Raw genomic sequence first — 12,098 nt, 5'->3', positions numbered from 1 at the left:
ACGTAGAGTAGCGCATCAATGACTACAAAGTTTTGATTTCAATCGAACGTTTGAAAAGTGACTAATATAAACGAGAAGAGTCACCATTCGGGTGTGATTGACATTTTGGAGTGACCCAGGGAGAGTAAACTTTGATTCATTTTGCTGTTCTTAACGGAAGTTGTATCTTTGTTAAATACTGAAAGGGGAAAAAAATGACGATTGTCCTAATAGGGTTCATACACGATACTAAATGTGAAGGTGGGACTGGAAGAGATGTTTCAATGAAAATAATCTACAGCTGTTAAAATGTTACTACAGTACGTTCCTTCATGGTTGAATAATTTAACACTTAAATTATTCAACCATGAAGGAACGTACTGTAGTTTGGAAAAAGCAAAGCTCCATAATCATGGTTCAAGGTTTTATTCGAATTGACTTGAATTTTTGCCTCACCCTCTGTCCCATGCACCAACTTGCTATTTGTTGCACGACTACTAAACTGTCTTTATCTCTGTATTACCACACAGGAGTGGTAAGACCGAGTGATGGACTGATGATGACATTTTGAGATGGTAGACTGACGGTGACGGACTGGCAAAGTTTAGTGACACGCCCACCTCTGGTTATTCTAAGCATAACCACATCTCCAGTCAGAAAGCATATACAGTAAAGAGTTTTTGTATTTTGACTCATTGCAGGATTTCTGACTAATTGTGAATTAGTCGCAAGTGAATGCATCATACATCTGTTCCAATATGTGGTACTTGTGGACTCTCCTGTACGCATGCCATGTTTTGTGCAACTCGAGAGACAGTGTCACGCTACTGTCTGTCTAAGATTGAATACCTTATCTCCTGCAGATTTCAGTGTGATGGAGTGAGAATGGGACGAGGCAGCATCGAAAGTGACTTCAGCCCTGGAGGCTGATGCACGCTCTCCATCGGCCCGCCAGAATGCACATAGCATCGGTTGGCGTCAGTAAGGTCGGCTTCCTGTTTTCCCTTGCGCTCGGCGGCCTCCTCTTGTTGCTCATCCCAGCTCTCCAACCCACGGCCCGCCAGTTGGACCTGCCACAGCCCAGACCTCAAGTGAAGACCTCAACTTACACTTTACAGCACAATACTGGGCCTCCCACTGTGTCCAATTCTACTGGGGACACAGAAACGGCCACGGGGTTAAATATTAGCTCAGAAGGGATGAATGGTACCATAGAGACTGAACCTTTTGAGAATGATGACGACAAGGAGACATACTCTGAAAAAAATTCTGAAGCGCTTTCCTTGCCTGAAGGACAAAGTCGAATACTTCCTGGACCTGGTTCACGAGACCCACTGGAATTAAAGGACATTTTTATTGCAGTTAAAACCACCAGGAAGTACCACAAGTCCCGAGTGGAGCTGCTGATTCAGACCTGGATATCTCAGGCCAAAGAACAGGTGAGAATAGCTTAACTTTCATGGTACAGGAGTAATTTGTTTAGAAGTAATCACGTTTGAAATATGACTCCGTTCTAGCGTGTGATCCACCTTTTGTCAGGATCCTAACAGTTTGGGATTTTTCATTACCCGGTAGTTTTAATTTTGCCCCCCCCCCCCCCCCCCCCTATTATCATGACCGCCATGTCACGTGCCGTATCAATGTTAGACCCACTGTGGTCATTGCGCAGATGAGCGCAAACTGGCGGATCTTCACTGCTGTGGGAGTGGTCCAAGTTGACCTTGATCATAGCCAATCAAAGCGGCTCCTTTCATTCTCTTTAAATGCAGTAGAGTAGTCCCGCACTAGATTCTTGACATGGCACTTGGTGGCCGCCCTCACCTTTTTTTATAAATGTTACTTTGTTGGATTGGACACAATTGTTGGAGCGTGTTGTCTCATCTGATTATTTGTGTGCCCCCCCCCCCCCCCGACCCCATCCCCTTTTTGCTGTGCCGCATATTGGAATGATTAAAAATACAATACAATACATGTTGATTTATATAGCGCTTTCACAACAGCGGCAGCTGTAACAAAGCACTTAACAAAACAGTTACATAAAGTAAAATAAATAAACACAACACATAACAGAAAACACGGACAGTCGTGCAGTCCTAACCACTTTTCCGTCACACGCTTTGTTGTTTGAAGCAGTTTGAGATGAAAGAGGAGAGAATCAAAGTGTCCTTTAACCAGTGGATGAGAGACGTCATGCTCAAAATGTGCACACGTCGGCTACAAGCTAAGTTTCAAAGTCAACAAGAAGCTTTAGCATCCATTGACGAAAAAAGAGATTGGTTCACTTCTCCTGTCCCATGAAAATCCATTTCAATTCCAAGCGGCGACTCTCGGTTCCGAATACGCATCGGCGCTCTGCGCCAACGCTCCTCTCTCCTCATCCTCAACTTCAGCAGCCATCCATCCAGACGCACCAACGCCGACTGTCCAACAGCGCCGACATCTCCACTGAACAAAACGGGGTTGTGAAAAATGCTGCCCATTACAGGCGCAAAAAACACAAGCGCCCCAGGTCTGTCCAGCACCAACAGTCAATGGCGCCGTCATTCCTCCCAATCAAAATCTGTGCTGGCACAGGCGTGCTGCCGAGAAGGCGCAACCACCAAGCACAGATACTTCTCCTTTGACGAATGTCGTGGCCCAAAAACGCTGAAAACAGTCCATATCAGGTCCACACGATGAAACAACAAACATCATGTGACAAAACAAAAGACAAAAAGAACAAAAAAGCAAGGCTCTTGAAGAGCACTTGCCGAAGGCTGCCTACTCGGGCGCCATCTTGGAAGAAAAAATAAATAAATAAAACGATGCCCACTGTTCACTAACTTGTGAATGAAATACAACTAACATCCACCACACGTCCGCAGAGCTCAGTATTTTTCTGCCTATGCCCCAATCAAATTCACCAAAATCACATTAGGCTAAAAAATGCGGTCAAGGTCTACTGAGATCACAGACACATTCCGGTGTTATGATAATATCATGCAGGATGGCAGTTCAAATTTTGAAACGTAGTCAAACTTTGGGATGTATTTTTTTCCCAACATTTTAGTGGTATTCTTAGTCCTTTGAGCCATTTTTTACTTCTTGCTACCTCTTTCATCCGGCGTAGAAAATGGGCCGATCGTTTGAGAAGGGTTAACAGTGTGTCTTTGTCTCTTCCAGACCTATTTATTCTCAGATGGTGAAGACAAAGAGCTGCAGATGAGAACAGGTAATTCTGCCAAACTATTAACGAATGGAGAATTGGGGGAGAAAAAAGACACATTTTAGCCATTAAAGTTATGAGCATTAATTGGATGACTTGATGGTTTTAGAGAGAAATGACATTCTATTACTTTTTTTCTTTATAATCTTTTTTTTTTTTTTTTAAATAGGTGCAAATATTATTAACACCAACTGCTCAGCGGCTCACACTCGACAGGCTCTCTGCTGCAAGATGTCTGTTGAGTATGACAAATTCATTGAGTCTCAAAAGAAGTGAGTTATCGGACAAAAGCCGGATTTGAGAACAAGACCTCGACACACAGTTTGTTGAGTAATATTTTGTGTGCTGCAGGTGGTTTTGTCATGTGGATGATGACAACTATGTGATCCTACCTAGCCTGTTGCAACTGCTGTCTTCCTACCACCACAGCCAGGATGTTTATCTTGGTCGGCCCAGTCTTGATCACCCCATAGAAGCTGCAGAAAGGGTCAAGAGCAATGGAATGGTCAGTAACTAAACTTTAATCGAGTTTCAAAGCGACCGTATTTTCCGGGTTATAAATCGCTGTGGTGTATAAATCGCCCCAGCCATAAAATGCATAAGAAAGAAGAAAATAAACATAAAAGTCACATTGGACAATAGGTCGCATTTTGGTTTGAAATTTATTTGATAAAATCAAACACCAAGAACAGACATATCATCTTGAAAGACGATTTCAAATAAAAATAAAAGAGAACAGGCTAAATAAGTGTACGATATGCTAACGTTACATCATGCATAAACAATGAACATGCCTGGTATGTTCACATAACGTATTAAGAATTATTCAGATAACTAAAGCAGAAACAACATACGAACAAGTTTACCAAACCATCAGTGTCACTCCAAATCACGAAATCCAATGCAATTTTCATTCTCCGTGTCACTTTTAGACAAGTAGGGAGGGTAGAAGATGCGGTGGTGCTTCCTCTTTTACGTTGCTTCGGGCAGACTCATCATCGATTTATCAACACAGGCCTAGAGTGCCCTCTTGTGTTTAATGTGAAAATAACATGTAAAATGTGTGAATAATTTCACATATAAATCGCTTCAGAGTCTTAAATGCACGGCCAAACTATGAAAAAATTGCGATTTATAATCCAGAAAATACGGTTCTCTGAATGGGAAATATTGTGGATTCAAGAACTGTTAAGACACAAGTTTTCTTCTACGTCGCAGCTTTTTGTAGTATGATGGAATCATGTTTGTGCTTGCTCCAGCGCTTCTCAGCCATACAGTACAGTAGACTGTGCATTTGGTAATTTGCGTAGACTACCCTGGAAAATACAACCCTAAGTATGTCTTGGAGAAAACATTAAAAATCTTTGCACAAGCACTTCACACACCCATGCAATGTAAAGGGTTCCGCTGGTCCGCCAATATTAGACTAGTGTAAACCGAGGGCTTTCTAATCGAGTGTAATCGATATTAATGGATATGAATGCTTCGTATTTTACTTACAAATAAAATCCTTTTCTCATTTCAGGTGTCAGTCAAGTTCTGGTTTGCAACAGGCGGCGCGGGTTTCTGTATCAGCCGCGGTCTGGCGCTGAAAATGAGTCCGTGGGCCAGGTAGGTCCTGTCTTCTCATCATCACGCAGTTCTTTTCATCTGTTTTACTGTATCAGGTTTCCACAGGATCTGAAAAAGTCTCAAACACATTGAATTCCTGAATTTAGAAATAATACCTCTTGAATATTGATATCAGGGTCTTAAATTGCATGCTTTTTATGCGACTTTCGGTTGGCCAACGGATGGCTTGGACGCCGAAATGTCATGTGGACCGAGCCATGCCTTTTCTTTTTTAGTTGTACTTTTACTACCGCTACTGGATACTATAAATGCGTGGACTTAATCCGCGTTGGATGACAGTACAATTGACAAATGTGAGCGTTTTCAACATCCCGGATAAAATGGCTCTCCGTGGATTGTTTTCAAGTCTGGCAGGTGCCACAGTTGGCGGAGGGACAGATAACGTTATGTGTGCATGCGGGTTGCTATTTTAGTCCGCAAACTTGAGGAATCGCGCGGATGAAAGTTTGAGATGGCGGCGAAAAAAACTCACAAAGGTCTACTAATTACGACATTTAAGAAATGGGAATGCCAGTCTGATTTTTCGTATGAATCGTCCAAAGGGCGTATCACTAAACTCACCTGGGACGTATGCACAGAATACGAGAGCGAAATACGACGAGAGGCACGATTACGAGGCCAGTTGGTCATTAGATCTATAAGATAATCGCTATGAAAAATATGATGAAACAGTACTGTATTGGTCATTCTATAATTTACTGGTTGTAGCATGGTAACTTTATGAATAAAACATTCGTCACAAGGTGCAGAAATGCTAATGTTAACTCTTGGTAGAACTAATGATGACTCAGACTGGCATTCCCATTTCTTAAATGTTAAATTCTTTCGTCAAATTGATAGTAGATTACACATGCATCGTCTTGGGAAGAGGATGTCAAGCCACATCAATACTTACCTGTATTAATGATTACCAGTAAATTAATCTTTGCAGTGTGAGATTGGAAAAAATACTCTGATGATGCCACATGAGTACACCAGTTTTTGATCCATTTATTTTTTGGAATAAACCTGGAATACACAGCTACTGATGTAATGTTCATTGTTAATGAATAGTTTTCAAACATTTACCCTTGAACATTATACTTTTGAGTTTCAGAATTCTTGATTATGAATATCAGTCAAAATAGAAAAATGGGTTCCCATGATGAACGTTTACGGAACCCAACATTAGTTACCGTGGTTTCTCATTGGGTAATCCGACGGAACCGAAAAACGGTTACCATGAATTTCCGAAATCCTCAGGCCTGCTACTGAATTATTTACATTTTTGCAGCATTTGTTTATGTTGTTGTTTGTGTTATTATCATGTGCTATTGAATAAGTAGACCGTTTCAGAATTCGAAATTTGGGACTCTCTCAATGCATAATGGGACTCATACTTTTGAGTCAGTTTTGATCAGCGAGTCCCTGGGACTCACTGCCGGTAAACTGTAAAATTATCACTGAACCTGCACTGCCAAGTTCTCTCTGCTTCTCCAACTTTTGTTACAATTCCCGGGAAATTGCCATATGTTTGGGTCTGTTGCATTTTATTAATCATGAAAACATGGCTATACACCTTCAGTGCAACCAGAAAAATAGGCAGCGGCGCAAAGTGAAGTTTCCTCGCCAGATCATTATGTCCAATATTGCGCAGACAACAACGAACGAGAACTTTATTGCACGGTCACGATCCTTGCGGCTCACAAAATGGTGGCTGGATCAGAAACACAAAAGAGTAATTAACACTTAACAACTACGGCTTGTTGAAGTGCAGCTATGGTGAGTGATAGTTTTAATTATTTGTTTGTATTTTGCTCCTTGAAATGTTTTCGCAAGACAATGGCCATTAGCATTAAAAAGTTTGGGGTCCGGCCTTTATCCATCCATCCTTTTTCTAATCTGCTTCTCCTCATACGGGGCGTGGTGGATCCTCTCCCAGCTGGCTTCGGTCAATAGGCGGGTTACACCCCGATGAACTGGTCCATACAGTCGCAGGGCACACATAAGGGGTGTTCACACGGCAACATTTGCTCCGGTGCTGCGCCAGTGGAGCGGTCACACGTGCAAATTTGCTCCGGGGTAGCCCCGGAAAACAGCTTACACTGAAGCAAATTTGATCCACCTCAGGAAGATGGTTTAAAAATTTGCTCCAGAGCAAATGCTCGTTTGCGGAGCAGCACCTATGTAAATTTGCACATGTGAACTCTCCAATTATTTGCTCTGGAGCAAGTGTTCGAAAAGAGTTGATTACGTACGGCGAGAATGCGTTGCTTTCGTGCTCTGTCGGACTTCCGTCGTGTGTTTGTTTAATAACGACACAAGACTTGGCTGGTAACAGAAGCAAGCACCTCTTGGGTTATACCATCTCAACTAGAACGGGGGGATAGTCCCCAAACGTCATCTTTCCTTTTGTAGGAGACTGGACTGTCTCTGAGTTGTTTGTGTAGTTTGTTCCTTTGTTGTGTGTTCGCAACCCCACGTCCCCCATAGAATTTATTTTGTGATTTCCTCTCTTGATTTTCTGTTTGGTGCATTACACGTTTGCTTTTCTGAGTGTCATTGAAGTCATCGTTGATTTACGTTTTCGGGGGCGGTCACTCTTGAGCTGAAGGCACGGAGACCGAGAAGGAGAAGGACGTGCCTGTACAGTAGTCGCATGAGTTGTGTAAAAAAAAAAAGAACCAACACGACAGCTTATTTGTTTTCTGTCGTTTTGCTCCGCTGCAGAAACTGCCGTGTGATCGCAAGTGGAGCAGCACCGACGCTGCGCCGGTACTGACACGCTCAGCGGCTTTGTACGTGTGACCGCTCCACAAAATTTTCTCCGGTGTAAAACATATCGCACCAAAATACATTGCTGTAGCGCCGGAGCAAATGTGTGCCGTGTGAACACCCCTATAGACGAACAAGCATCCTCGGACATTTTAGAGTGTTCAATCAGCCTTCCATGCATGTTTTTGGAATGTGGGAGGAAACTGGAGTACCCGGAGAAAACCCACACAGGCACAGGGAGAACATGCAAACTAGACACAGGAAGGCTGGAGACGGAATCGAACCCTACACCTACACTGTCCTACACTGTCCCGCCGGCGTGCTAACCAGTTGACCACTTTGAAGCATTATTATAAAAACATTATTTTTTAAATGATTTATAACACCCCACAAGTCATGTCTTTAACAGAATTTCAAAAATATAACAATTCACGTAAATTGTTCAGGAAGTGGTGGCCCGGTAGTCCAGTGGTTAGCACGTCGACTTCACAGTGCAGAGGTACCGGGTTCGATTCCAGCTCCGGCCTCCCGGGCCTGCGTGGGTTTTCTCTTGGTACTCTGGTTTCCTCCCACATTCCAGAAAAAAACATGCATGGCAGGCTGATTGAACACTCTAAATTGTCCCTAGGTGTGAGTGTCAGCGTGGATGGTTGTTCGTCTCTGTGTGCCCTGCGATTGGCTGGCAACCGATTCAGGGTGTCCCCCGCCTCCTGCCCGAAGACGGCTGGGATAGGCACCAGCACCCCCCGCGACCGAGTGAGGATGAAGCGGTTCGGAAAATGAATGAATGAATGTTCAGGAAGTGAATTTCTCAAGGAAGGCAGCTCTGTGAATGTGGTGTGGTCAAAACCTTTGCTGGAACTTACTTTAGTGCTGGTGCAACCGAGAAAAAATGTGGACACGCCAGTCCCACCAGTGCAAAAGGTTAGACCCCCGCGCTACGTTTTTCTAATAACTGTGTTTTTCCATGGAGAGGCCATAAAGGGAACTTGGCGTTACTGTCTGACCTTGATCAAAAGATCGCTGCTGAGAGTGTGGTGCTAAGGAGATGACTGTTCCTGATCTTTATTTTATCTATTTATTGTTGAGTTCCAATTGACATTATGTTTCCCCGATTTCAAGATTAGCCATTTGGCTGAACACCTTACATCGATGCACATGTCCCTTGTTTTCCAAGATGGTCGTTTCAGCATTTCCATGGAAATGTTGTTCTCAAAAACATCTACATACTTGGATAGCCATTTTCAAAAGCTTGCACTTTAAATACTGCCGTTGTTGTGTCGTGTAAACAGTGATAGCTGCAGATGTCAGTTGAAATGGCCCCAGGAGGATTTTTCTTTTTCACCTTCCCCACAATCCACGCACTGGTTAGTTGCACAATCAGCGGCGAGCTCATTAACGATAGCACATGCTGCAAGGCAGGAATCTCTGCGTGGCAATAAAGTTGTGGCCTGTAACTCGATGTTGTGGTTTCAGTTTGGGGAATTTCATCAGCACGGCAGAGAAGATCCGCCTCCCGGATGATTGCACCATCGGCTACATTATTGAGGCTCTTCTGGAGGTCGCCTTAATACACACACACCTCTTCCACTCCCACCTGGAAAATCTCCAAAAGCTGCCCACTGACAGTGTGTTGGAGCAGGTTAGCGCGTTTGTGTTCTTGGCCTGTTCGCATAAGAAGGGAGGAGTACCGTATTTTCCGCACTATAAGGCGCTTGGGATTGTAAGGCGCACCTTCAATGAATGGCCTATTTTAAATCTGTTTTCACATTTAGGTCACACTGCATTATATTACAGTTTTAAAATAGGCCATTTATTGAAGATACGCCTTATAATCCGAAGCACCTTAAGGTGCGGAAAATACGGTATATATTATAGCTTTGTCTTACAGCTAGAACAGTGGTTCTTAAGCTGGGTTCGATCGAACCCCAGGGGTTCGGTGAATCGGTCTCAGGGGTTCGACGGAGCCTCTGCCATGGAGGCTAAGATACACCCGACTCAACATGTCAATTAGTTATGATACGCCCGGTTGGCCATCACTGGCTGCAGATCACATTACATTACTTGACAAATCAGTGCTGTGGGAAATTTAGTTTTGGTACCTCTCACAAGGTTAAGAACCACTGACCTAGAACCTGGATTTTTCATCTGTATGTGAAAGCTTCTGTTGAAAGTTTCTGTCCGAACAATGACCTTGAGTTTGAGACGGCCAACTCCACAGATGCTTTTTTTTCCCCTTTTTTTTTTTTTTAAGGTGACGCTGAGCTATGGAGGCTATGAGAATCGACGGAATGTGGTCAGCATTGTCGGAGGCTTTTCACTGGTTGAAGATCCAACAAGGTAGAGGCATGAATAATCCAACACCTTGGTGTTCCTCAGCTCATATATTCATGAGATGATGCATTAACAAATAACGATTACAATTCCACAGGTTTAAGACGGTACACTGCCTACTCTATCCGGATACTGACTGGTGTCCAAAGCCTAAACCTCATGGAAAGTGACTTCCGCTCGACCTTTTTCCGGCAGCTCTAAATTAAAGTGCTGCCCCGTTATGCTGAGCTCAAGCGACCTTGAGTTGGGACTTTCTCACAACTGATGCTTTAATTCAAGCCATGCTCGACCTACCTCATGAGAGTTTGAAATGATTCATTCGCCAAAAGTCATCCTGAATACAGTGCTAAGCCTTTCAGAGCCAGAATAACGGAAATGAATCAGAAGTGGTTCGTGGTGTCTGGAGTATATGAAGATCCTTCTGGAACCCAACGTCAAATTGCGCACATTTTCTGCTGTGATGCTCAAGTGAGCTTACCTAAAACCGAAGAAACAATGACTCGAATACACATAACTGAAGTCTTGGAGAAAGGACATATGTTGTACCTCTGTGAGGAGAGCATTTATGGCTGCCGCTAAAAAGGACCCTAATTCTCTTCGCACTTTCGGTTGCAGTTACAACCCCCATTTCCATTGAAGTTGGGACGTTGAATAAAAGGTAAATGAAAAACCAAATACATTGTGGGCAATATTCACTCATTTTGAATTTGATGCCTGCAGCATATCCCACAAAAAGCTGGGACAAAGACAGTCAAGGAATGCTAAAAAAATCACCTGTTTGGACATGAACAGCTTCACTGGAAAACAGATGAGTCATGATTGGGTATGAAAGGAGAATCCCCAAAAGATCAGTTGTTCACAAGCAAGGATGGGGAAATGGCAGCATAAATAGTCCCAACAGTTTTCAGAAAGTGTCTGAACATACAATTGCAAACAGGTTTTAGGTTATCTCAGTTCTTTGCTACACCTACAAATGCAAGTTAAAGGTCAACCAGTCAAAGCAAAGGCCTGACATCAACAACACCAGGAAACACAACAAACAACTCGAGACCTGAGCTCATCTGCGATGCGCCGACAGTGGAAAAGTATGCGGACTAATGACTCCACATTTCAAATTGTTTTTGGATGTCGAAGGAGACAAAGGCCAGCTGGATTTTTATTACCGCAAAGCTAAAAAAAAAATTATGCACATATTACAACAGCTTGGCTTGGTAGTAAACGAGTGAGTACTTGACTGGCCTGCCAGCAGTCCACACCTGTCCACGCATTGAAAATGTGTGCGCCTTTTTAAATTTCGATACTGGTTTTGAAGCAACACCCGATTCCATAAAACCAATGTCATTTTCAGAGAGTGCTCTGGTTATTTCAGCAAGACGATGCCAACCCACATTCTGCACGTATTACAACAACTCGGCTTGGTAGTAGACCAGTGAGTACTAGACCAGCCTGCCAGCAGTCCACAACTCTCCACGTACTGAAAATATCTGCGCTTTATGAAGCGCAAAAATGCGACAACGTACACCTCAGCCTGTTGAGCAACTGAGGTTTTACATCAAGAAAAAAATGGGGAAGAATTCCAACGACAAAGCGTCAACGATTCCTGTCGTCAGTTGCCAAATACTCCCAGCTTTTTTGGAATATGTTGCAAGCATCAAATTCAAAATGAGTCAATTACATATTTGCACAATAGAGTATATCAGTTTGATTCTAGATTGAAATGGATTTGCAAATCATTGCATTCCGTATTTATTTATGTTATACGCAATGTCCCAACTTCATTGGAATTGAGGTTAATACGTGTGTACATATGAGCAGATTAACATGGGGGCGTGCGAGGGTTTAATGTTCAGAGTTGCAACGTCAAGAATGTTGTACTTGGTGTATTTACTGTAGTGTGCTACGAAGAATCATCACAAAGGCATTGTGTACATAATCAAGAACCAAAGTTAATCGCTAATTAATCACTAAAGTAATTTTCAGCAGTTATGCAACACAAACACAAATCACATTCAAATGAGCCTCATTATATTTGCAAACACAGTAGCCGCAATAACGCAAGTGAAGCTGGATGCGACATCACACTGACGCAACCAAATAACACAAGCTGTTCAAAGGACATTTCAAACGCAGATGGAAAAAGACCATGATTGACGTGAACATTAATGTGAAAATGTACGACTTTTCCTCAATGTAC

The 12,098-nt window shown here is 42.9% G+C and overlaps 1 protein-coding gene and 1 long non-coding RNA gene across 3 annotated transcripts; one reads left to right on the top strand and one right to left on the bottom strand.

The window, feature by feature from the left end:
• The first annotated feature begins 908 nt into the window (after window positions 1-908).
• Window positions 909-10,579, top strand: rfng (RFNG O-fucosylpeptide 3-beta-N-acetylglucosaminyltransferase). Of its 2 annotated transcripts, XM_086138435.1 has the most exons (9): window positions 909-1,418; window positions 3,142-3,190; window positions 3,354-3,456; window positions 3,536-3,689; window positions 4,710-4,795; window positions 8,863-8,937; window positions 9,047-9,212; window positions 9,825-9,910; window positions 10,002-10,579. In XM_086138435.1, exons 1-9 carry the CDS (start codon window positions 909-911, stop codon window positions 10,072-10,074), a joined length of 1,302 nt encoding a protein of 433 aa, XP_085994561.1. In that variant the 3' UTR covers window positions 10,075-10,579. The 2 variants fall into 2 exon arrangements, with proteins under 2 accessions (XP_085994561.1, XP_085994562.1); XM_086138436.1 differs by lacking the exon at window positions 8,863-8,937.
• On the bottom strand, window positions 1,942-3,650 carry LOC147190233 (uncharacterized). Its single transcript, XR_015104036.1, has 2 exons — window positions 3,577-3,650; window positions 1,942-2,424 (listed from the first exon to the last, which is right to left on the bottom strand). It is a non-coding gene; the product is annotated as an uncharacterized LOC147190233 (long non-coding RNA).
• Window positions 10,580-12,098: the final 1,519 nt, after the last annotated feature.

This window comes from Hippocampus guttulatus, chromosome 19, assembly GCF_054856545.1.
Source record: "Hippocampus guttulatus isolate MCC_2025c chromosome 19, RoL_Hgut_1.0, whole genome shotgun sequence".
NCBI lineage: Eukaryota > Metazoa > Chordata > Actinopteri > Syngnathiformes > Syngnathidae > Hippocampus > Hippocampus guttulatus.
Note: the sequence above shows the minus strand (reverse complement) of the source record. Positions and strands in the feature narration are given on the sequence as shown.

Coding starts and splice junctions, on each gene's coding strand:
- rfng (XM_086138435.1), top strand. CDS start 909: ATGCACGCTCTCCATCGGCCCGCCAGAATGCACATAGCATCGGTTGGC. Junction 3,457..3,535: donor TTCATTGAGTCTCAAAAGAA/GTGAGTTATCGG, acceptor TGTGTGCTGCAG/GTGGTTTTGTCATGTGGATG. Junction 3,690..4,709: donor GGGTCAAGAGCAATGGAATG/GTCAGTAACTAA, acceptor TTCTCATTTCAG/GTGTCAGTCAAGTTCTGGTT.